Source organism: Patagioenas fasciata, chromosome 9, assembly GCF_037038585.1.
Source record: "Patagioenas fasciata isolate bPatFas1 chromosome 9, bPatFas1.hap1, whole genome shotgun sequence".
NCBI lineage: Eukaryota > Metazoa > Chordata > Aves > Columbiformes > Columbidae > Patagioenas > Patagioenas fasciata.
Window position 1 is genome coordinate 13,546,664 of NC_092528.1, and position 26,024 is coordinate 13,572,687.

Here is a 26,024-nt window from a genome sequence, read left to right on the forward strand (position 1 = left end):
TTAGAACACAAATATAATTTAGCAGTTCTTTAGAGTGCTTAACACATACTTTCCTAATCCAACTTTGCAGCACAAAAGCAGTTGGCACAACAGGCACGCCATTTGGCAATGATCTTTTGCACGAGGGCAAGGAAATCACACTTCTCAAATTGACACTGGATACATCAATTTGGCAATGCTATTCACTTCAGATGCTATATTGATAGGGCTGGTGTAAGTACCTCTAGCTAATGCATTGTTTTTTTTCCATAAGGAATTCTTCACTTGAAATGAGAAAGAAGTCTTACAGCTCTTCTTAGAATGACATCCTTTTTCACACCAAGAAATCTTTCTGGAACTCCTATTTTGATATACTCCAGAATTCATGCAACATGTTGGTTACAAGAGTCAGAGCACAACAGCATGGCTCCAAAAAAAAAAAAAGGTAAAAGCAAATGAAACTACTGATGATTTTGCTGAAAAGCAGTCACTTATGAAAGTAAAAAGTGGAAAGAGCCTCTTTGCACACTCTGAAGTGGCTCCTTAATCAATTAAACAGTCTACTTTAAAAATCTTCATTTCAAACCCTGAGAAAATAATATACAACACATAAAATTTCATAAATTTACTATTAAATTGAATGTCTTTGGAGCTATTTAAAGCCCTTCAGCAATTTCACTGGTTTTTTTAATGCTGAAAGTATGCTTTTGACATCAATACAAAGAAAACAGATGGATAAAGTAATTATAAAAAGAGCAGCATGATGTGGTGAACCAGCTTGACACAGCTTGACTAACAGACCAGATAACCCAGGTAGGAAAGTGGGCTGACAATCAGCAAAGTTGTCACTTTGTGTCAAAGTGCCCCCACCCTCCAAACAAAACCCCAGGACCCCTCCCAGAAAGATACAAACAGACTGGGAAGCAAAGAGAAACAGAAAAATTAAGTGTGGGGGACATTTATATATTAGAAAAATACTGACTGTACATCCTAGAAATCAAAGAAATTATATGTTGAAGGGAAATGTGAATCAATCCTCAGATAATTTTGGTATATTTATCTGATAACTTACCTAGTTTTTATATTGGATAATTTCATGATTTGACAGAGATAAACAGAATTTCTCTGAGTTTTGAATTCTGTCAATGAAGGAAATCATCTCTCTAAGAAAGACAGTTCAATCAGTTGATAAAAGTCCAAATTGCAGTGACAGAAAGACAGGCAAGTTAACACACCCCACAAGCTGCAATGTCCTATAACATACAGCAAGATGCACAGCCCAGATGATTCTTCTCTCTACTATTTTACTCTTTTTGCCTTTGTGCAGCTTGCAAACTTATAAAAGGTTGATTGAATTGTCCAACCATTACAAAAATGGGCCACGTTCAACTACTACAAAGCTGATCATCCCAATAGATGTGTGAATTTGGGAGTGGAAAACTATACTAGGAAAAAATGATTATTGGTGGATACCAAAAGATAAATGAGATGATCTTCACCATAAAATCTCCAAAAATAATTTATTCTCTTTGGGTTATCTCCTGCTCTCAAGCTCCACACTTGCAAAGGTTGCAGCCTTCATCAGGGGATCCAGGAAGGGGACAGGAAAACGAGGAGACAGAAACAGACCATCCACATGCAGCAGCAAAAAGGATTCATTAAAGCTGGGAGCAGCTTACCTCGAGTCAGAACAGTTTTCCAGAGTGAATGGAGGTGTGGAGTGAGCTCTAGTAGCAGCTGGAACAGTCTTACTAGCAGACTATAGCAGAAAATAGAAGGAAAATAGTGAAAAGGGCTGGCCCAAAGAGAAACTTGTTTCTTCTTACACTAGATGGGTTAATCTCTTCAAAACAAGCTTGTGAAATCAGGGCCCACAACAGTTTGGCTTTTAGAAAACAAAATTATTATTAGAGCAGAATAATCATTACATTCAAAATAATGGACATTTGTACAAAAGTAGAGTCATACGGTCAGCAGTGGACCAAAACGAGTAAAAATACCTCTTCAAAGTACTGGCAGAGTAACATTTTGTGATGACAAAAGTAGCTAAAAGACACGGTACAAAACAAGTGTTCAGTCCAGCAAGGAGAGGAGAAACTAGATCAAGGATAATAACAACTCTGCAGAGTAATGCAAGTACAGAATCGTTAAACCCCATGCTACATTAGCTGACCTTCATCTTCACCATTATACAAACAAACCCCTTTAGTTAATGGCTTTTGGTATCGCTCTGAGGACCTGGCACATTGGGAAACAATTTCGGGAAGTGCATTTTACAGGTGCATGCACAGCAGTTCTGTCTCCAGGTAGTTTTAACATTAAAATGCAGGCTTGTTCATGTACTCTTCCACTGTCTGGGAAAAACAAACAAACAAGAAACAACTGATGCATTATGGAGCTTTACAATAATATTCAAACAAACCCTCTCTCCTCTCTGAAGATAGTTGCAGTTTTGCGTGGATTTAGATCAAATTAATTAAAATGCAGAAATAATTCTGTTTTAAAAACCCTTAACAGTGTTTCAGAATCTGATCTTCAAATCACAATATACCACAGTTGTGGCTAAACTCATCATGCCTCGCTGTCCTTGCTGCATCGCTGGCTTATTTCCACATGCTAATGCCAGATCACTGTGAAAAACTGTTCCACTCACATAGCGTGACCCTGGCTAGTTCTATCAGCTGCTGCTTCCTTCAGTATTACAACGGATCCTTCACTACCTAGGAAAAAAACGAAGTAAATCCATCACATTCAACTGCTTTTGCCATTGCTGGCTCAACAGTACAAGTTACAGAAGAGAATTCCTGCAGGGTTCTGAATAAAGATTACGTATCAGTGCCCTGCAGAGAAACTACAGAGGTGTTTATGAACGAAAGTGGAGTTTACCAGCACACACCCTTTCCAATTTTAAACAATAATAGTAGGTCATCTGTTTCAATGTATTAGTGAAACAGAATGGATTTTTCTGCATTTATATATACATATGTATACATAAAAGATAATCTTAGATTATGTCCTTATAAATATCTTAGATATATATTAAACTATTTCTTAATATAATATCTGAGAAACTCTAGCAGTTAAACTGCAAGAGAGCAACAGTGGTATATAAAGACCCGCCAGACAATTCTGCAAGATGCAAGCAGGCTGGACTGAAGCGTTATGTGACTGCTGCCTTCACTGCATAGTTTTACCTATTGAAACTGAACATAAGACACATCTGGATAATCAAGTACCAGAAGTGCTTAGCTGTATTTTAAGCTCCTGTCAAACAAGGAACATGTAGAAAAATTAAGTGTTTGGTTTTTGTCTCCTTCTTCCTTACCTCCTGCAACATGTCAGAGTCTTCTATGGCTTTCACTGCAGACCTCTTTGAAGTTTCTTGTACTTCTCCACCAATTATAAACTCATCAAGAATAAAATATGCTTTTTCAAAATTAAAGATAATATCCAGCTCGCACACCTGCCAAAACAAAAGGACACACCCCACGTTTAAATCACTTTTGCAGCATTATAAGCACTACTGGGCCAAAAGTTAAGATGATCAAATGTATTCAACATATGCACTCTAGTGATAGGTAGCAGGGTGAAGACAGATACTGCATATTACATAATATTGCAGCTTCTGCACATATTCTTCTCCCATATATAGCCTAGACTTACAGCAAGAATATTCCACTTATATTTTATATAAAACACTACATTCATACTGGTTTTCAGATAACAAAGCTGACTTCCTAGCCTAGTAACTTTATAAGAGGTCTTCTATAGCACTTGTCATATGGATTACATATATTCATGCACAGTTTCACAGAGCAAGACAAACTCCCTGTCGTAGTGACCTTATAGTCACCAACTGCGTTTTTGTTTTGAGGTGCTACAAACGTGAGTCATGACACAGTGATTTAAATAAGAGATGAATTAAGGTAGCGGGAATAATTTCAAAAATTTTCATAGAAGAGATGGGTTTCTTGTAGTCTTCTAGACACTTATTGATGGGCTTATTTGGACCTTTTACAGATCTTTTCTTTAAAAAAGTCCCACTTTACCTTCTTCCTCTTTATATGTTGTCGTTACACAGCACCATGAAACAAACAAAACCAGTATATCAGAAGATGTCAGGAGAGAGAATTAAAGTACTGTCACCCAGGGGTTTTTTATTTTCCTCAAGCTTTCCCCTCAAATTCTATTCCATGACAGATATACAAAGCATCAAGATTAATTTTTGAGGGGAAGAAAGGACAGAAAAACAATCTTATGATAGTTTCAGCACTGTTTTACGAAACATTCTAATAATGAGTTTCCCTCTAGATCGAGAGAATCTATGGGGCAAATAGTGCAGACGAAAACATGAAGCAAACCAGCTCCAGATAACTTAGTTTACCAGGCAGCCAGGAATGCGGCTCGTGGGAGAAAGTGAAACCTACGTTTCCAAAGTATCTGTCCAGAAGCTCCACGTATCGGTGAACGACCTCTAGTGTCAGGAGCTCATTATCCTGGTCTTCTATTGCACAGCAGAAATACAAACTAGCGTACCTAGGGAAAGAAAGGCAGAAACGTGAGAGCAAACAGATGGATCTCTCAGAATTATGCACATGACAGTCAATGTCTAGCTGCCCTCTAAAATAATAATTTTCTTTCATTCTTATAGTGTTCCAGAGAATACTTTAAAAGATCAGATAATTTAAACAAATCATTAATTTACTTAGAAAAACAAACTTCACTCCTGGCAAAGTGAGACACCTCTAACACTGGTCTTAATAAATAAAAAAATAAAAAAGAAAAAACCCATAAAAAAGCAAACAAAACCCTCACCACATTAAATCAGTAGTACTTTAAGGTCTCCCTCACCTGCTGTAATAGCACTACAGAAGGTGGGGTTAATTAAACTGTAGAATGAGTCACTAGTCTTTATTAAAAAATAAAAATAAAGGTGGAAGGCGTTACATCTCAGCAGGCCTGCTGGCTATCAAATGACTGCCAGTGCTTCACACAGGGCCAGAAAGCACGAAACTGCTTGGACCAAACAATCTTCATCACTAATATGCAGCAAAACTTTGTATTTAAATCAATCCAAGATGGGACCACTGATCTTCCTCAACTCCCTGGTGTTGTGGCGGGAGGCTCGACTTGCCACAGCATCCAGTCAGATGTTTTCATCCATCACTGCACAGCATGGAACTCAACTTTTGCTAAACGTACAGTGTGCTATACCTGAAGGCTAGTTTTGTTTGCCACAACTTCACAGGAATTAAAAAGCAGTTAATGCTAAACATTGTGTAACTGGGGACCGGTGATTTGTTTGGAAAAGGAAATAGGAATTAACGCTCTCCAGAGCGACAAGTATTTCAAAGACAAAATTTGACAAAATGTTGAAAGTGCCTCAGAACAGTTCCTGAGCCTCCTGAAGAGCCTGATAAAGCCCAGCACATGTCTCAGCAGGCTACCATAGGGAATTAGAAGGAGCAGTGAAGCCTAAAAGCCTTCTAACAGAATTTCAACCACTAATTCTTATTAGAGTTGCTCCCATTTTTTTCATTTGACAGATTATACAAGTATTTTTCACCCCACAATTTGCCCTGCCGATTTATCCAGGGACACTGTGCTGTCACAGTGTGTTTGACTGCCGATGGCAGGCTCCCACTAGCTTAGTCTAGCGCTTAGGGTTTTGTTTGCTGTTTTTCTTAAAGTGAGTCTTTATTTTTCATCTTCTAGCACATGTTATTTATATGAATAGTAATTATGTGTTCTCATAAAATTACTCACACCTTTTGTAAACAAGCTTGAGGTCTTTCCAGTCAACAAAACTACTTGTTTTTTGATTGCGAGACAAAATAATCTGAACAATTTCTCGAACGATCTTTTTCTTCTCTTTATCAGGCAGCGTCGTGTACCATTTCTGAAGCCTTAATTTCCCCTGCCGACTGAACAGCAGTATGAAGTGTATCTGGAGCAAACAAAGCAACACGGTTAATTAACGCCACAGCCATGGCCAGGGAAGAGCATTCCTCTGCCTGACACTGGAAATCTGTGAGATCTTCAGGAAGGCATCTCCAGCCCTGGCGCGGCGTTTGGACGCGGTGTCAGTGAGGTCTGGGAGCAGAGATCCCTCCCTCTCCTGCTCCTTCCCCCACAGCCCTCCCCTCGGCATCCCCTTTGCACCCACTCTCCCTCACCCTGTGCAAGCAGCAGCTTTGGTCCCTATTCTGCCCCATCCCTGGGGAGCAGGAGGAGCATCCATCACTTCGCAGAGGTGAGAAGAGGCCCCCAGCCCCTCCTCCAGCACCATAAGACACCTTAGTGAAGGGCATAGACACACACACAACAGGGCTCTGGATGCAGCGTGGCACATGACTAGATGTATGAATACCCAGACAGTAATCATAATCACTAACATTTCTAGTATTGTACTATTTCAGGTCACAAACAAAGCAGCACGTTCCTAGGAGAAGCTAAATGGAGAAGAAGAAACCAACTGCTTTGGAAAGGAACCTTGACAAGTTTTGCTAAAAAAATCACCAATTATGAAACACAGATGACTGCGATGACAAAGGACAGACCTCAGTGACCAAGGAGATTACATTAAATAAAGCACAATATATACATATATATATATACACTGTTCTAAAATTTCAATTTTAAAGCTAGTCATAATTTTACATGGTTTGACCTTTTTTTTTTTGTTTTTATGCTTAGCATTAGCACTACTCTTGAAATACAGCAGTGCGAGCTTTTAAATGCCAGTGGGTCTGTGAGAGAAAACTATCAATTCACATTTATACAAATAGTTTTATCAGCATATTAAAATAACTGACCATACTAAGTCTTTAAGCAGTACAGTAAGTCATCTACACACAGCACGGAAATGGCTTTAAGAACGCAGAAAATCTATCTGAGGATGATACCCATGTCAACAGGACGGCTCTGGTAAACGAGGGGAAAACAGAAATGAAAAACAAACAAACAAAACCCCTAGTGGGGATAGAGATGCTTGCAACGACTGAAGACATGGTGAACAACCCTGTTATTGACAGGCATCCCCATCGCTTTTCTCACCAGTACAGATGCTGGGAGGCCAGGGGCTGCAGGAGGGACTCTTAACCATGGTCACAGCCGTGTGCATGGTGACAGCCATGCTGACACTTGCCCGTGCAGAGACCAGGCTTCCCCCGATGCTGGGAGGAACAGCCTCATTTTCTTCACTTGCTCCCAATCCATGCAAACTTCCAACAGAAGAGCTGGCAGGCTCCTTGCACATCTCCATTCCATTGGCCTTGACTTACCCTTCTCAATCTACACCCTCATCCCTTCTCCCTCTTGTTTTCTATTCCAGTTTATTGCTGTACCTGTACTTCCCCATCATTCCATCTCCCCCGTGAGGATTAATGTTCATAATTACCATCAAGATTACAATGCATATTTCTGTAAAGACAAAAATCATTCTATGCTCTGGTAAAGTCCAAGCAGAGAAATGCACCACGGAAGCTTCTACATAAAAGAAAAAAAAGCAATGCTACTGGATTTTAAACAAAGCATTCATTCATAATTCAGGACTATTCTCTAGCTATTATAGTTGTTGAGTAATCCAGAGATAAGAGCTCTGCCTATATTGAGAAAGGCTTCAAATGTAGGATCATTTTGGGGAAAGGTAGACTATTTTATTCATATCTGCCTGTGGCAGGAACTACTGCTGGAAATATGGCTCTTGCCATGATTACTCTAATGTACTTGATAAAATTACAAGGATTTTGTAGCTGCCTTGTGTTGAGTCCTGTAATATGCTCCAGATGAGCTTGCTAAATAAAAACAATTACGCTGCTGGCAGTAGACATGGCCTGATTACAGTGAAGATCAAAGCACCATGTTCTTGCCTTTCTCTGTTCGGATTACAACTGGGTTTTGACATGGTAATATTAATATTCCCACTGTCAGGGTTACCCCTTCCCAGTGGATGAAGCGACAGTACTTACTGTCCATACACTTGTCCATTGAGAGGAGCTGGATGAATGAAGGAGTGTTTTTCTCACTGCACAGCACATTAACTCTGAAGCCTTTGTAAAGACAAGCGCATTTCAAAAAGCAGAGCGAGCGTAGGCTCTGCAGCAGGTCAGCTGGTGTCCATTTAAAGGCAATCAGGGCCAGGCAGCAGCTATTCGATAAACAAATTTCTAAAAGTATGGTGAATCAGATAGGAGAGGATGGTCAGATTCGACTGAAAATGCAGGGAATTAGTCAATGAAACCAAATCAAAAGCTGACAGCGTGTTCAGCATAACAAGATCGTGTTGTTTGAGAGATTCTCAGGAAGAAATATATTTGCCTGCAGTGCCTCAATAGGGAAAGACAATGAAAGAGTATTCTGCTTTAGGTTCAGCTGTTGGACCCAACAGACCTTAAATCTGAGTGCCTGCAAGTAATACATCTATCTCCAGGAGAGCGACCTTATGCCTCTTAAAGGTTAAACGCCAACAAGCCAGGGAATTACTGTAAATATTACCACCATTTTCTGCCAGTTAGTTTACTTCAGGATGTTATGTTTCACCCATAGGAAAGTGAGCTGCTCTCCATCTAAAATTGCTTTGAAAACTCCACTGTTTGTTATAAAGATGCAGTTGATGATTTCCCATCACTTTCTGGAGCAGAGGCAACATTCTTGGCAATCAGAAAATATCCATTAAACCTCTTAAACACACCAAGATTAGTGCACAAGATTCAAAAAATCCTACCTTTTGGGTCTCCCATCCCACACTGTTTCATATGCAGAATGTAACTATATACCTCATGAGGCAATTTTACTACTATAGAAATATATACAGCTGAAAAACAGATAAGAGGCTCTACTGTAGTCCATTCCTAATTTTACAGTCTGCAGCAAATTAGTGTACACTCAAGCCTACGAACATATTACTGGCCTGCTCAGAGTTCCTGTAATAAAACAACATATTAGAAAGTTGCAGACACTTAGAAAATATTGTGTCTTTTTTTTCTCTTGACTCTTCTTCCTTCTTTTAATTTCTAAAGTCCATTCAATCTGGGAAAGTCTCTAGGAAGTAAGTAATTCTACATTCTCAAGAGGTTAAATGGCTTAATTCCTGTAATCATCCAACTGCTATGGGCCTGCCCAGCCACACCAACATGATACAAAACATTCCGTATGCTCATAGCTCCATTCATTACAGCTCACTGGAAAGATTTTGATGCACCAATAAACCTGGAAATGTTGAAGTACTGCACAAACACAAATCTAACAGCTCATCTGTTCCTTGCTCCTTGACTGTGAAAACATATTTGCTTTCCTGTAGCGCTAATGACAAGATGGATGCTATGAAGGAATTTTTGGGTGGTTTTCAGCAGCCAAACTACAAATAGAGGTAGATCATGCTACAATGTTTTACTCATCTTTAAAAGTTGTAATTCCAGAGGAAAACAAAGGCAAATTACTCGCTTCAAGCAAAATACCTTTGAAGCATGGTGCTTGTTTTCCTCTCCTACCATTCCAGGGCTGTCGGCTGCCACAACAATCACAGGACCAGGGGCAATGCCATCAGGAATTTTTAGGTCCCAGCCTGAGTGGGTGGGGATGAGGAGAGCAGTTCCTAGGAGAGCATCAGCTGCCCTCGCAGGCTGAGTCTGTAGGAGACGAGCTTTGCTCCGGGAGCGCAGTGTAATTTTATTAGCTTGTTTTACTGAATCATACCAAACCACCTACAGCACTGTGCAAAATTATCTCCATAAATGTCTGTAAGCAGCCTAAATGACTGCATTTTGCATTTGTAGGCCATTATTTTCTAGTTTGAAAATCAGGGTTTTTTTTAGATCAAGCATTTAAACCAGATTTCTAAACCTGAACTCTGACCCCTTCTCGTGCATCTCTGAATCAACTTGAGCTGTAAGTTACAGAACAGGTTGGAGAGTTGTGGGGTCTTCTGTTTTATCAAGAGCTGCAAAACTGTACCAGGATAACAAACTTCACCCTGAGTTTCAGGGCTATAAAAAAATCAAATGGAAGACTTTGACATAGGTAATTCAACAGTAAATAAAACAGACACTGAACATACAAAATACAGAAGGTTTACATGTTCAAACACAGCAAATCTAAGTGAAATATGTAAAACACACACTGTGATTTTTTTTCCACCTTCCCTGGGAGACCTTTCTCTCCTTTGCTAACGGGCTGTCATGATCTGATAAGCAGCTCACCCAAGCTGGTCTCCTGGACTGCTCCCTGCCAAGACTGGGGATCCCCTCTCCTGCAGCCTTCCCCAGAGTTTGGCATTTTCACACTCCAGACCGATCAAACACTTTACAGTTGGCGCACTGGTTGTAAACTCGGATCATTTGTAGCTTTTGCAGAGGTTTTAAAAGTTAAACTCATCTGTACTGCAACATTTACCATGACTGTCTAAAGGACTCCAGGTTCCATTATATTATATACAGAACAGACCACCTGTTGGGATATGAAATAACAACAATCACACGGGAAGTCAAAGCAGCTTTCCTGACCACCAGGGTCGTTTCTTCAGTTTGCTGTCCAACGCCATGAACATGCAAAAGATGCCACATTTCCTCCTGCAAGGTGAACTCCAGGGGTCATTGCAGCAAGGTGGGTCCTCACCCCTCTGTGAGAAAAAGCTGCACTGGAAATGCTTCTCCTCCTCCTGTAATTCAGCCTGTACAACACTTGCTGACTGATTTCAAACCTGTTCTGTGGCACCTGGCTGCTCCAGGCCCCTCGGTGGGAGAGGAGGACAGGGAAACGAGGGGACTGCAATGAGCCCAAGGGGGCAAAGGCAGAAGAACACAATGGGTGCAAGACTGCGCAAAGCAACAAGTGTCCTACTCGGTGCTGGGTGACTGGTTCGTGCAAGGATTCACTGGTCTAGGCAGCTCTGTCACCCCAGCAGCACTGGGTTTAGACTCTGTTCCAGCTCTGACCATTCTGAATTCAGCTAAGTGCCCTCCCGAATCAAAGTCACCTTTATAAAACAGAAAGACTCCTGAAATTCACAAGTTAACTAAAATTTGCAAATTAGGAATTACTAACCTAAACCAGACAACTTGGCAGAACTTGGAAACTCTAAGTTTTCCTTAAAGGCTTTCCATTTAAGCCTGCTGCTGCCAGTGCAGCAACAGGCACTGTATGCCATGCTAGTAAAGAAAAACTCATGAACCACATAAAAAAGGAAATGTGATGAAAAAGCCACACCTTCGGCTGCTGACATGACAACAGCTGCTTACAGAAGCCCGGGGAAAACCAGACTGACTGGCTGTACCTGGTCAAGAGGAAGCAACATTTTACCATAAAGTTCTCTTTTAACTTATTCTGACTTCCTTGAACTCTGCTTGATCTTCTGGCATTATTTCAGTCTAGTTGACTTCATATTCTGCTTATCTTTCACTATTTGTCATGCTTTCCTCTGATATGAAAGAATGACCCTCCCAACCTCAACAGCTGTCCAGAAGCTTTTTATTAGTACTTATTTCTACATCACATCTGAAAATGAACAAAACTTACTATCATTTAAATGTTTCTTTTAAAAAGTACAGACATCCAAATTATTCCAGTCATTAGCTGATTTTTTTTTTGATCCAAAACATTTGAAGAATAAAAAATTCCTCTTGGTTTTTACTTTGTTTAGAATTTTTTTTGAAGGGAGAAGAGTAAATATTGAAATATTCCCAAGAAAAATGAATAGCTACTGTGAGCACATAGATGGTTTGGAATGCCAGGCATTTGAGGTGAAATGAGAAAGACGTACCAAACGTACAACTATTGACCTAACATATTAACAATCTAGCCATACTAGGAAGAGGCAGAATAACAACACACTAAAGTATAGGTACTTCGGTATTCTGCTGCTGCGCAAAGTCCCCAGCTGGTCACTGACATTTAATACACACCTTTGGGGATTTTAGGGTCTTCTAAAGCAACTGTGTAAAATCCAAGAAACAGGCTACTTGATTAATTTCCTTAGTTGTTTACTCTGTCACTAAAACTTTCATTCATAGCAGCACAGAAGCTGACAGATATGTTTTTGAAATACGGCAGAAAATCAGCTTTAAAATTTAAAACACTTCTTTAGTCTGTATGATGTAAGCAAATAAGAAAAAAGAAAGTGAAAAAACAGCAACGAAGCAGCAGATCGCTGCCTAACTGGCACAGAATTCTTTCTCACTTAATCTCCATTAGGCACATTTCTGAACAATTTCCCCTAAACAATACATCCAAAGTCCATGCAATAAAAGCTGTGCCAAATCATTGCAGGTACACATGACTATAGTTACGCATCGATTTTATGTTTTTTGTGATGCAGAAGTCACCCTTATCTTATTACTGAAGATTTTAAATTGACTGGTATACGAGCATTTAAAGGATATTTACACCATATAGTATTGATCCAGCCAACAACCCCCTTGATAGCCTCACTTGAGTTAAATAAAACTGTAATCAGAACAGCATAGCTGAGCTCAAGTTCTGAGCCAAAAACACCTGGAAGCTCCTCACTTCTGATTCCTGCTGAATGATGAGAAAACAAAGCTCAAGGAAGCTCTAAGTGTGTCCCACGCTCCCTGGGCTCTGCCCCTGCTTACGGCCACCCCAGGCAGGTCCAGTCCTCCCACCCGATGCGTTCCTCAGAAGCCACAGAATTCCTCCAGCAACATCCTCCCACGGCACGGGCGTCCTCTGCGGACTCCTCGCAGGCTGCAGGTGTCCCACCAAGAGCGACACCGAGTTTCCAGCAGAGGAGAGACAGCACGCCTTACCAAGATAGCTCCCAAAATGGAGACGCAAGCAATGACATCCAGAGGATAACTGTTCTCAGTTTTCTTAAATCAGTGCTTTTTGACTCCTGCAAGTGGAATCACTCCAGCTTCTAGGCAATAAGCAAGAACAGATCCAGGCAGGGGGTTTGCATAAAACCTGCCCCAAGCCCTGCAGAGTACGAGCAGGTCAGTGACTGCACCGCAGCTGGGGGAACCAGAGACACCATCTCAGCTGCCATCAGCTCGGGGGACAGACACCTGCAGGGATGGCAGCTGCTGACAGAAAGCACCACAATGTGAAGACAGTCAGAACAATTATTAACTAGGTAATCACATCCTCTCAGAGGTGTTTTTATTTGTCTATACATTTTTGGAAGGCAGTGGAAATCTTCGCTATGTTACTATAGGAGAGGAGAGCAGGGGAGAAGCTGAACAAGCTGCCAAGAGCTACCCCCAGTTCACTGCAGCCCCAGTGCACTTTCCAGTCACAAGAAGACATTTTCCCAGTCAGTTCCTTGAACACCTGGTGAAGAAGCAGGGCTAAAATCCAGCCCAGTGGACTCCAACAAAAGGTGCAGCCTCTTTTATCCTCATTTCCAGTTTGTCTTATCAGCTAGGTGAAAATACGGCAGTGCCCTCCCCTTGCCTCTGACCTTTCAAGGAGCAAAGTTAAAAAGGTTTGCCCTGGGATGGGGCGGGCACACCAGCAGGTGACAGCAGCCAGAAGACAGCCAGCGCTGCAGCCGGGACACCCTCACATCCATCCCTCCAGCAACCGGCAGAGACACGCACAGAAAACCTGTGCACTGGGAGGACAGAAGATAAATATGAGTTAGGATCACATTTGTGAATGACTTTGAAAGAGCACGGAAGTAAGTTTTTTTAAACATTAAAGCATTTAGTTCAGGCACTTTCAATAGATAAATTCTTGATTTTAAAATGACACCTTTTAATTAAGGTAAAAAAAAAAGGACATATATTTAATAAATATAAAAGAAGCAACTATTGCTTATGAAAGGAAGGGCCAGAGCACAAGAACACTATGCTGGCTTAAAATTTAGCCTCCAGAATGAAAATGTGGACAAAAAATTAATTCTGCTATTCATCTGGGTCATGAGACTTGAAGGAAAGGAAATGCCTGAGGTACTGCCCCTTCCTCATCTCCTGAGCCTGCTGAGTTGTGACAGCTTCATGTAGCGATTCCCATGGTCTTCTAGAGCCCCAAGCACTTCGCGTGTTCCCCTTCCAGCACACAGCGTTACAAGACAAGGGCACAACGTGAGAAAATTCTGCATTTTCATCAAACAAAATGATCTGTTTGTCATTCCTTTGGAGTTTGCCTCAACTGGTCGCCTCGGGGGACTAAGCAGAGGGTGATGACCATACGGGAGTTCCTGCACTGGTTAACCAGCCATTGAGAACTGCAAGTGTCCCAGCAAAACTTCCTTAAAGCTCTAAGGGCAAGCAGCAAGGCAACAACAGGCAATTAGTGGCTGGTGAAGAGGGATTTTAATGCCCTCTCTTCTCAGATCTGAAGAGAGGATATCAGATGGACATCTTACACAAATTCAGCAAGTTAGAGAAGAAAAAAGACTGGTGCATAGAGCACCTGGGGTTACATCTGTGATATTGAGCAACATAAATCCAAGACGTATCAGGCCAGGAAGACATGTCTGGCCAGAAAGGCACATCACACTTGTCTTCAAACACTGTAATGTAAATTTTCTTTCTGCATCCTAGCCTGCTGACTCTACATGCTACATTCCTACTCACGAATGATACATAATTTGTGCGTGACTGCATCTTGCACCTCTCTAAACTGCAACATCTGCAAAAATGCCAAGGCTCAGGAGTGGCTGCTCAAGAAAGCATCCACCCAAGGCCGCCAGGTAATGCAGATGACAGCCTGCAGGAACAGGACAGTAGGGAAATGAATGGGCAGAGAGGGTAATTAGGAGCTGTGCATATGTGATACAGAGGGAATTATTTTTACAGGAGCAGTACAGTTTAAATTTAGGCATCACTGCCAAGACTACAACTGGCTCACATAAATGCCTGAGGTATATGCTGAAGCATAAATCTGGTAAGTACTTCAGTACTTTTCTCTGACCCATCAGTTTCCCGAGTACTTTCATCATTTTGTCCCTTCGCTGCTCCTACACATAACCGATGCCTTCAGAAAGCAGGTCTACGGGATGGTTTACAGAGCACGGGATCTTGAAGTAATTAGATTAATGATACAGAAAAGCAGCAAACATTTCACATGGTTTATAAAGCACGGGATTTTGAAGTAATTAGAGTAATGGTACAGAAAAGCAGCAAGCATTTCACATGGTCCAGCATTTTCCTGCCTCCTCATAGCCCCAGCTGGCCATTACCCCCTGGCCCTCTCCCTGCATTTGCCCACCCCAGATGCTGTAGCCTTCCCCACAGCCCTTCAGGCACTCCATGTGCTAGTAACTCCTGGCTTGTGAGACATGCCTCCAATCTCCCTATTTGTGAGTGAAAAGGTAGAAAAAATGACTTAAGCAAAGAATCAGCAGACGATCTATCATAATATTTCTTTTGCTTTTCAGAAGTGAGCTTATTACCCAGAGACAGAGAAGTGTGCATCGCAATTATTGCATAGCCAGTCCAGAGTGGTCTTTATGTAACAGTGACACTCTGTAGTGATAGTGAGCACTCGAGAGAACATCCAAAACTGGAACAGCATCATATCAACAGCCAGAGAATACAGACACCCTAAGAAGGACCCTAAAAAACATTTTTCCTAGGAAATCCCACAAAATGGTATTCTAAAATTCAACTGAATAGCAGGGAATAACTGAATACCAGACTATGGATCACCTCTGAGCAGTACTCTGATCTGAGCAGCTTCCAGAAGGAGAGAGTATAAGTACCAGGGGATGTGTAAAATCCTTCTGGTAGTCCCACCCTCAAGAATCACCAGGTTAAGGATTCAGGGTCAGAAACTGGATCCAGACAAACCACCTGTGGACTCATCTTCTGTGAACTGTCTAACCACTAGGATACCCACAGCACCCTCAGCAGTGGATTGAAAAACATGCATCTACACTGCAGAAAAAAAGTATTCCCTTTTGTTTTCTTTACATTTAGTGCCTAAAAAGTTAACAGGATGTACCCTGATTCTTCTTGTAGCAACTATTCTTCATAGCACTCATGATTTAATGCATTTCTATCACTTCCCCTGTAGCGGGCTGAAGCAGCCCAAGCTAAAAAGTCTTTCTACTCAGGATCTTCTAAAATGGAAGCCATTCCATTACCGTTACCTACTCCCACACTCAGAGTTCACTACAAGATAGATAACCAAAGAAATACCACATGGACTAAATTTTTTTTTTTTTTAAATTTATAACGCTGCCCCAAACAACAAGAACCATTTATTTGTAATCCTCTCACCTTCCCTCATCTCTTCTAATCTGCTGCCCTTCGTGCCTTTCAGAAGTAAATGCCTAGAGGCAAAGTTCATGGTCTTTGCTAGGCCAATATACAGCTGTGCGAGTGGAAAAAAGCACTTGTTCTCCAAACCATAGACAGTAAATTCTGTGCAGCACTGAAAACATCTTTTTTAAATCTGTGTCTATTTTAACAATGAAGGGCATTGACACTGCTAGTGAAGTCAATATTCAGAATAGCTGAGAGTTCATTTCCAAACACCAGGCAGGTGTCAGCAGCTGCAGTCACTTCAACTAAACAGTGCTTGTCAACTCCTCCTCTGTTTGGGCCATGTACATTTTTAGAGCCCATGTGCTCAATGGGATCCTTTTGATCTTTCCCCAGGGTTTCAGATGATACCCACAAGTACTGATTTTTCTCACTGTACTGATGAGCAGCACAGGTAGGAGGGAAGCAGGTACTTTACTTTGTAGGCACCAATTCTGCACTCAGAGGCATGCGAGCAGAGCCCTGTGCTGTCTGACAGTAACACTGCTAACACTGAGGCGGCAGTGGGATCAGGCTGTTGCAGCATTTACAAGCACCAAACACTACAGCAACACGTGCCCTTGGGGAAACTAACCATTCTCTCCTCTCTGTTCTCTCCTCGCTCTTCAACTTTGTTGAGACAGCAATCCTCCAGGATGTTTCTCTGCTGAACCTGTATCTGTCAGGGAGCAGAATTTATTCTGTTTCCTAAAATGTCTTTTTTCCATTTTTTACATGTCACATGCAGCAGCCAGGGAGAAAACGCTGTCTTTCTCAGTAGGATGTGAAGTTGGCTTTGCTAACAGACTATTTCCTGAAACTTCCCTGGAAATCTGCAACAGAGCGAGCAATTGAAACAACCCTCTTGCTAAGACATGGTACCATTTGCTTAAGTACAGATCTCGAAACACAGAATAACCGTGGCAAGCACAAACAACTATGTCATTCCAAACCAGAGGAACCAATCTGCGGGGATTTTAAATGACCTGTTCCCAGTTCTTTGCTTGTGAGTCTGAATAAGGCTTAGTCTTGGTTTGTAACCAAGCAACCCTTATTTCTTGACATGTAACCCAGTGTAACAACCCCTTCAGTGGTGACGAGATGACAGACATAAGAATTTTAAGTGAAAGAGTACCCTGACAAAAGCACCTTTTCATCAGTACTGGTTCTGCAACAGCAGGACAAGGTGAGGCTGACAGCACTAGTTAATGCAGTAATGCCAGAAAGTGTTTGTACTGTGACCTCAGAAAATGAGCAAAAAAATTAATAATTGTAAGAATGCACACTCACCTTATAAAATTATAACAATCAATACAGCAGACAGTCTCCAAACTGTCAATAAGCAGCGCTATTGTAAGCAGCGCTCCCCTGGGACCATGGTGAGTGCTTTGAAAACTGGCGTTTGTGAAGTGCATGCATCAGGGAGAGTTCTGAGATCAGCTTCCCTGAAATCAGCTCCCATATTTACTGACCTTCAAAGGCAAAATAGAAACTCCAATTGTTTACATAAGCTTTACCCAAGGGAAGTGGATATGTAGGGCTGTCTCAGGGTGTAACCAGAAAGGCTATGTCTATATAGGGACTTAAGGTGTGGAGACTGCTTTGCCATCTGTAAATGCATCACTGTGCATATTCTATTTGCCAATGTAATAACACCTTTCTAAATGCATGCTACTAACACATATTTAGCATTCTGGCTAAACCACTGAAAAGAAACAACATGGCTCTGCCTTTGAGGACAGAGACAAACAACAAAATTTGGCCTCTGATGAAGGGAGTTGAGAGATTTCTGTTCAGCTGCTCTGCTGGTAACTGATACTACAGATGCACACAAAAGGCAAACTGTACAAGACACAGCTTAGGAAACGCTTGCAGAACCTGCCTCAATTCTGAATTATCAAACAGTGAGATGCCTTCTCAACTAAGAGGCATCACTGACCATCTTACTGCTTGAGAGCCCACAGTTCTCCTTGGGGAAGATTTAGCCATTATTCTGAGGATGGTGGTCATGGCCCTTAACAAAAGAGATCCACCACAGCAACTTTTCTGGTCTCAGTAAACCACCGAGACCATCACTGGAGAGCTAAAGTGCCTCCCTCGCAGGATCCTGCCAGCCCTTTAGCCTGAAGGGCTCCTGTTCCCTTCCATGCTAAATCCAGCCATTGCTGTCACCTCTGTCCAGCTGTGGAGCCAGGTCACACATGTAGACTGGTTGCCAATACCCAAAGCACAAGAAACAGAACAAGACCCATGCGCTCTCTCAGTCACATTACTTGGTGGAGAGTCCCTACAACTCCGTGAGACCAGGCAGCTGGGCAGAGGCAGCCGAGCTGGAGGCAATGCTGCCGCACGAGCCCTCCACTCACCCGGCACTTGGGGAATAGCTCTTGTCAATGCTGCTCTCACATAAAAACCCTCTGCCCAAACCTGCACTGCTTCAACACCAGAGCCAGCCGAGACACATCCATATGAAACCACACTCGATCCTTCTCCAGGCACTGGAGCAGACTCGAAACTCAGCTCCTCAAGTTACAGGAAGACTTTATGAAACCTCTCTCTGTAACAGCCTTGTTTTCCTGGTTGGCTATGAAAGGCTGTCAGCATGACCCAAGCTCACCCCAATGGTGGGAAAACAGAAAGGAAAAGAATAAAACTTTCATTTCCTCAAAACAGGTGCAAACCTTGTTCAAGCCAACTTGGAAACATTTCTGTTTCTAGGACCAGGCGGCACAGCCCTAGCCCGCAGGCTGCCATGCACTTTCTAAAGAACCCATCTCACCTCTATTTAAAGCCAATTCGGATTATTCCAGCAGAACGATTTTTTTTAAAATACAGGAGTATATTGTTTCCAAACACAAACAAGCCGCTGGAGCACCATTGCGTGATCTGCCCTCTTGCCAGGCTGAGCCCACCTCCGCGGGGACTTTGCTTTTCCAGGCAGCACACAAACATTTCTGTTTGCTTTGGGCTCCCGGGCACCGAGGTCCCGGCCGTTCGCGCGGAGATTCTGTCCCGGCCGCGGCAGGGGGACAAGTCCGCGGGTCTCGGCTCCGGGCGAAGAAACTCACAGGTCTCAGGGGACCGGGGGCAGCTCCACTTCTCCCTGCTCCAGCCAGCCCCGCCAGGAAGCCACAGAAAGCGCCCGTCGAGGGGGCTCCACTGCCGGCCCGGCCGCGGCCCCGGGGTAGCGGAAGGTGGTTGCGGCGGGGCGGGGGTGGCTGCTCCCTTCCCGGCTCGGACCAAGCCCGGCGGCCCACTTACCATGGTGTGACGGCGGCTGCAGGCTGGAAGCCGGCCCGGCCCGGCCCAGCCCGGCTGGCTGCCGGCCGCCTCCCTCCCGCCCCGCGCCCCTCCCCGCCCCGCGCAGGTGAGGCCGGGCCGCTCCGAGCCTTCCCACAATGCCCCGAAGGGGAACGGCCCTGCTGCCTCCTCCCGGGGCTCCCGGCGAGGCCGCGGGGCAGCGGTAGGGAGCGGGACCGGGAGACGGGGCGGGCTGCCCGCGCTGTCCCGCCGGGACCACCTGCCACCGCCTCCGGGGAGCGGGGCAGCGTCGGGACAGGGGCGCGGTCCAGCCGCACGTCCGCGGCAGCGTGGGCTCCCCGGCACGGCTGCCCCACGGACCACTCGCGTCTGGGAAGCAAGAGTGCTGGTGGCAGGCGTGGGCTGCAGGGACGCTGTCCGCACACGGGGTGACTCCAGCTGTCACCCTGTGCGTGCGGGAACGCCTCAGAGGGCTGAGTTTAATAAAAACGCGGTTCATGTCCTCCACTAGCTCTAGCTACTCCCCTTCCAAGCATTCATGCCCTAAGGACACTCTGGTGGAGCTACAGCCATGATTGCAGCCCATCTCCATCAAAATGAAACTGGGATAGTTTAGATACCTTGAATGGCTGGGCTTTGCCAACCTGTGGTTTTTGATGGTGCTGGATGAGAGAGCCAAGACATGAGAAGCTCTACCCATAGACTTGCAAATCCCTGCAACCTCTGGCAGGGATTTACTGATAAGTAGCTGGTGCCAAAAGAATGTGCAGCATCCACAGACTCAGCACTTGAACCAAAAGCTCTAAATTCAGGCCTAAGGCTTTTCAGGCTCCTACCAAGAGTCTGATCCAGATGCAAACTACCACAGGAGCATAAAATGAGAAAACCGTGGAAGTTTAAGTCCCATGTTTGTAGTTTTAAGAAGAGATGTTGCCCAGTGCACAGCAGGCATCTAGCCCCAGCACAGTGTGTCTGGATTCAGGATATGGTTCCCATCTGGTCTGGGCAGAGCCATGCCCTGCTTTTTCATGCGCTGCTAGATGCATCTGAGTTATCAGTGAGAAAGGGAAATCCAAAGCAGCACAGAGACTCCAGGGGACACTGTGGTGTCAAAGGCCAACAGCAGTGGAACCCCTATTCAGCCTCTGGCTTCAGCAAAGCAGGAGAGGTCCCTCAGTCAAAGGCAATTGTGCACGCATGACTGAGAGGGCAACTGGGCTGAAATCCGTTCCCAGTTGGAAGTGCTTGTTTTCAAGAACAGAGAACGCATGCAGGAGTGTTCTCCTTACGATCATTTAACAGCACAGAGGTAATTTCCACATTTCCCTAAGCACACATGACTCTACTCCTCTCTGCCCTCCTTAAGCTTTGTTTTCATCTACATAGACATGCTGTTCACAGAGCCCTTCACTGCTTCTTGCTCAGTTTCATTTCTGTATGTTCCAACCTCCTATCACCAAGCAGGTTGATGTGCACTGTGCTGTGATGCTGCTGGCTGCCAAACGCTCTGGTTTCACTTCTGGAGCGTACGACACAAGAAATACAAGTCCCAGCTGCCACAGACCTCACTGATACTTCATCTGCTCGCTTGGCTCTGTCACTTCCTGAGTACACATCCCAGGCCCATAAAGCAGCACTATGTCAGACTGTAGGAACACGCTCAGCCTGTATCCCACAGCTGTGGTGCAGCACACACTGCGTCAGGCTGCCAGGCAGCGCTGGCCTCGCTGGTTTTGCTGGGGCACCATCTTGCCTTTCAGCAAACCTGACAAATTTGCACTTACTGCTATCAGCATCTGGTAAAGTAGAGCAAAAACTTTTGCTAGATTCTCCAAAAGATAGCTGTGATGAGTAAATAGGCCACACAAAGTGCCACAGGACCCATGCTGCCTTCTCCAGGAGGTAAACATCTGGCTTCCCCACAACCACAGTCACGGTCCCGTCCCTTGCAGCCCCCAGCTCTACCTGCTGTGGCCTATGCAGAACAACAGAGCTGGCTCTGCCCTTGAACCCCAAACGTTCCTGTCAGTGAATGGGGAGTGTCCATAGTTACCACTGTAGCATTGGGACTGTCTCTGTGTACACTTGGAACTGGATTTGCCTAACATGCAAGAATGTGGATGCCAAAGTGCAGTTGTACTGGAGATGCAGAGTATTAACACTTTCATCTCCAAAATTAATTTTAAAAACAGTTTTCACAAAAAATAACTCTCTTAATCAGCCTGCATCTTACCCGGTTACATATTCTGATCATAGACAATATTTTTTTGCTTAACAATCTTTTCCCAATAATCTTACTTTTCTATGCAAAGACATTAATTAGGCCCATCAACTCAAGAGAACTAGCCTGCTGCTTTTCTGTTTTTGCAAGTAAATCAGGAAAAAAAAAGCAGCAGCAACATATGATACATACAGTGCACATTAACAGTGGTGACCAACATCACCCATTATGGCCAATCTTGCAGGGCAGTGGAGAGAATTTTTCAGCCTGACAGAAACAAGGCTGCAGGATCATGCCTGAATTCAATGCTTTCCAGCACAGAAAGCCAGGCTGGCTGGCTAACTAGAAGCAGTAAGGAGTTGGAATTCCCCACCACCCCTGTCTCTCCACTATCACAATGCCTGCGTAATGTGATGCAGAAGATGGCTCAGACTTCCTGGGTAGGAACTACTGATGGTTATCAGTGTCACAGCAATGGGAGTGGGGGAGCCTGCCATGATGCTGCCAGGTGAACAGGTGGGTTGATCTTACCCAGTCCTTTGTGTCCTTTGAGTCAGGACAGAAAAGCTTGCAAAGTAATGCAAATTTATTCCTCTAACTCCAAATGGGCTGCAAAAGGCTTTGAGAGCTCCCCTCTTTTGGCTTCTTTCTCTGCCTGGAGGAAAAGGCTCATACTTCTTTCTTAAGGCCCCTTTGGAAAGGCTTTTAAGTGAGGCAAGCAGCTTTCTACTGCTACTGGATATTGTATCCTTTTTGCTTGTATTCCACTGTTCTAGCAGTGTATTGCATTCAGAAGTAGAAAATGTTCACACCAAGAGTTACAGTGAGCCTTGTGTGCCTACGGCTCCTGGTAAGAGGTTCTCTGGCTCCTAGGTATAAGTTTTGGTAAGTTTGGACATCATTTGAAAAGAAGTTGTAAGAAACATTTAATGAAGAACTGTTGTTTTTACATAACTGAGGACCTGGTGCCTGACCACAGCAGGGGGGAAGGACTGAGAGACATCAGACTATGAATTCATAATGTAATACACAGTCTCTTCCCGGAATATGTACTGACACCTGTATACATACTGATACCTATATTTACAAGCTAATTCAGGGGGGAAGGACTGAGAGACATAGGACTATGAATTCTTAATCTAATACACAGTCTCTTCCTGGAATATGTACTGACACCTGTATACGTACTGATACCTGTATTGATAAGTTAATTTAGGGGGAAGTGTAGCCAAAGTAACAGGAATCCATATCTTAAATAGATTGATAAGGGGAAGGGTATTGTGTGCGTTGGGATAGTCTGTAAACCCTGAAGTACCCAACCAGCGGGGAACAGGGGAGGGAAATTGTGGCTGAGATTTTGGGGAAATATAAGCAGGGGCTTTTTGCCCTATTAGGTGTGCCTACCTTTAGGTAGAACACCTCGTCTTGCAAAATCGTTATTAAAATATGCTTTACCAAGAGATCATGCCTGGGCCTATTATATTTGCAAAATAATTGTTTCCTACAAAGTCATTGCTAAAATGTCAGATGCCACTGACTGGTGGAGTCCCAAACCTGCAACAAAACTTATATCAGGCCCTCCTAATCTCTGCAATTTTATGGACTGCAGAAGCTAATCCCAGACCATGTAAGTAAAGCTATACACTCACTAATGGTTTACAATTGATTGGGAAGTTATATTCACGTCCATTTTCAGGGAAATGAGCAAATCCTGACAGCTCGACCTAAGAGAGACAAACCATTGTCTGAAGAACAGCAAGGAGAGAACAAAATCTAATATTCTTACTTCTTTCTGAAAAACTGCAAAATCTTCCTTCTGAAAAAAACCCTCACCTTCTTATTGCAGAAAGAAGCCTTTTTACTGATATGGAGTATCACAACAAATGAAGCAGCACACTGACCATTTACACCGATTCTGGCCAGCACAGGCCTGTGGTTGTCGTGTTTCATCACCCAAACAGAGCTGCTGCCAGGCGCACAGAACCAGGCTGCTCCAGGTACGGAGCCCCGTGTGACCCAAGGCGCTGGGGCTGATGCACACTCCACTGGCTGATTGTGCAGGAGACCTGCTGTGCAGGTTTTTTTCCACTTGACACTAGGTCGGTAGAGGAAAGAGAAAACTTTAAAAGCCCAATCTAAATTCAGCCGCAGGAGGCAGCTTTTAATTGCACTGTGGATCAATAGAGAAGCAATCTAACACTTGCTCTTGGTTACTAGGCAGGGGTTTGTATTTTTCCAGACAATTTTCACCTGCTTTTCTTATGTACCCTTTTCCTTATTTACTCTCACACAACTTGGATTCTCCACAATTTAAGTGCAGAGCAAAGCATTCATATCACTAGAGAACATACTGAATTACGTATCTGTATCACAGATTTTGGTACCTTATCAGCAGCAATACCATGTTCAGCAAGTAGTCCCAACACTTAAGCAGTTTAAAGTACTAGAAAAGTCTTAAAAATAGCAGTCTCAAATCCTTAGAGCCTGTACTGAAGTGATAGGTGTACACAAGCACTTAAACGGTGTCAAGTAGCATTTTATTTCATTCCCCAGCTGTATAAAAGAGCAGGCCAAAGGGTAGACAGACATTAATAAAACTCCATCCAGAATTCTCCTTCTATCAAGAGAAAACGTGTTATTGTAGCCCTCTTGTGTTCAGTTGGATTAACAGCTATTAGATCCATAGCGTCCTTCCTGACAATCCCTTCAAACAAGACTGCATGCTTCAACTGCACTAACATCCAGTTCTTTGCCCTCTCCACCTTCCCTCAAGTTCTCTCGTGTTTTTCCTCTTTCCATCCTGGTTATAAGATCTAAGCATATTTAGACCATTAAACAGCAGAATGCTCAGCTGGTGTATTCACATTGTAAAACAAGAGAACTGCTGTTTTGGAGTAAGAGGACTAAAATGTCTCTCATTGTCTGTAAGCACTCTTATATTCCCAGCAACACTTCTCATTTAAAGGTTTGTAATGAACGCAATTTGCAGTCTGCTTTCCTTCTTTTAGACAATGTCTAGGAGATTAAGTTTTAAATTGTGTCCCACAGACACCATTTAGACATGCACAGCGTTTCTCTACCCTTAACAAAAAACACCCGGACATTCTCCAAAACCTCTAAGTGCTGCTGACACCGTTGTTGATCCCAGGCCTTCCCTACCAATCACCAAGATTAAAAACTCTGGCATCCACCACTTAGCTTGGACACTCCACAGTCAGGGTTATAAGTACTAGCAGCTTTTACAAGATTCTTTTCCAGCCTGTAAAGGCTGCAGCAAACAGAAGAGCAAGTTACAGTTACATTGCTATGGGTGCTTAATAGATGGAGTCTTTTTTCCTAAAAAGACACTCACCTGCCCCATCTGCTGCCTCAGTCATCCTTAATTCAGCCACTGCAAGACCAGCTCACGCTTGCGGAGCTGCAGGCTCAGGCAAGCAGTTCAGTTGTGCTTCAAGAGTTGCTATCACCTGTGTCAAGGAGCCAAACTCCAACACGGATGTGCTGCTGCAGAGGAAAACTGGAGAAGGAGCCATAAACTAAGAGAGAAAAAAGGAGGAATGAGAACAAGGAAAGGATAAAGGCTAGGACTAGAACAGAAAAATAGCTATGGCTTAGCAGCAACCACACCAAGGTATATTAGTAAGCAGTGCCCACACTCTGGATCAGCAACACAGGTCTGCACTTCAGTTAATGAAAACTTAAAAGAGTTTTGACAAATACATGCATATAGATTTTGAGAGCAGCTGAAACCATAAGGAAAACAGACTTTACAAATAAAAATCAATATAGATAGTGAGAGTCACGGTATTTTCTTAATTTGAAGGGCAGCTATAGTAGCAAAGCTAGGAGCAAGTTAAACCCTATTCTGTGTCTTTCCTGATAAACAAGGTAAAGGAGAAGAAAGCATGTACCTCCACAACATTTGCTATTGCACACCAGTTTCCTGAAGAACGGGGTTATATGAAACATTTCAAAGGAAAAATGGAAAGACCACACATAAACATACAGATGGGAAATCCTACAGTCAGCCTGTATTTCTACATAAATTTATATTGGCTTTGAGCTGGATAAATTCTAAGAGATACTGAAGCCTCTGGGTGTCTCACACCACATATGATTCATAGCATACAGGGGCCTTTGCAAACAGAATAGACAGGACTGACTTAGTAACTCAGTTATAACAGCTAGATGTAAGGCAACATATCTTTGTGACAAAAAGCAAATTAGGAACAAACATACCAAATAGTCTGCAGACAGGACAGTCAGTCCCACCTGAATTAGCAGAAAACATCAAGAGTGCAGAAAACATCAAGAGTAAGTCAAAGAACATGGTTCAACTTCTTTGTGTGAGCACA

General features: G+C 43.3%; 1 protein-coding gene across 4 annotated transcripts; it reads right to left on the bottom strand.

Moving 5' to 3' along the window:
- Nucleotides 1-1,859: 1,859 nt before the first annotated feature.
- Nucleotides 1,860-25,450, bottom strand: AP1S3 (adaptor related protein complex 1 subunit sigma 3). 4 transcript variants are annotated; one of them, XM_071812455.1, is made up of 5 exons: nucleotides 25,022-25,215; nucleotides 5,748-5,926; nucleotides 4,407-4,515; nucleotides 3,305-3,442; nucleotides 1,860-2,333 (listed from the first exon to the last, which is right to left on the bottom strand). In XM_071812455.1, the coding sequence occupies exons 1-5, from the start codon at nucleotides 25,028-25,030 to the stop codon at nucleotides 2,298-2,300; spliced, it is 471 nt and encodes a 156-aa protein (XP_071668556.1). In that variant the 5' UTR covers nucleotides 25,031-25,215; the 3' UTR covers nucleotides 1,860-2,297. The 4 variants fall into 4 exon arrangements, with proteins under 4 accessions (XP_071668556.1, XP_065700966.1, XP_071668558.1 ...); XM_065844894.2 differs by lacking the exon at nucleotides 25,022-25,215 and adding an exon at nucleotides 19,449-19,792; XM_071812457.1 differs by lacking the exon at nucleotides 25,022-25,215 and adding an exon at nucleotides 7,950-8,071.
- Between the last annotated feature and the right edge of the window lie 574 nt (nucleotides 25,451-26,024).

What these genes read in the sequence shown, in the direction of transcription:
- AP1S3 (XM_071812457.1), bottom strand. Translation starts at nt 8,018, where the DNA reads ATGTGCTGTGCAGTGAGAAAAACACTCCTTCATTCATCCAGCTCCTCT. An exon ending in TGGACAGATACTTTGGAAAC is followed by an intron (nt 3,443 to 4,406) that starts GTAGGTTTCACT and finishes TTGTTTTGGCAG; the next exon opens with GTGTGCGAGCTGGATATTAT. An exon ending in ACTCTGACATGTTGCAGGAG is followed by an intron (nt 2,334 to 3,304) that starts GTAAGGAAGAAG and finishes TGTTTTTCCCAG; the next exon opens with ACAGTGGAAGAGTACATGAA.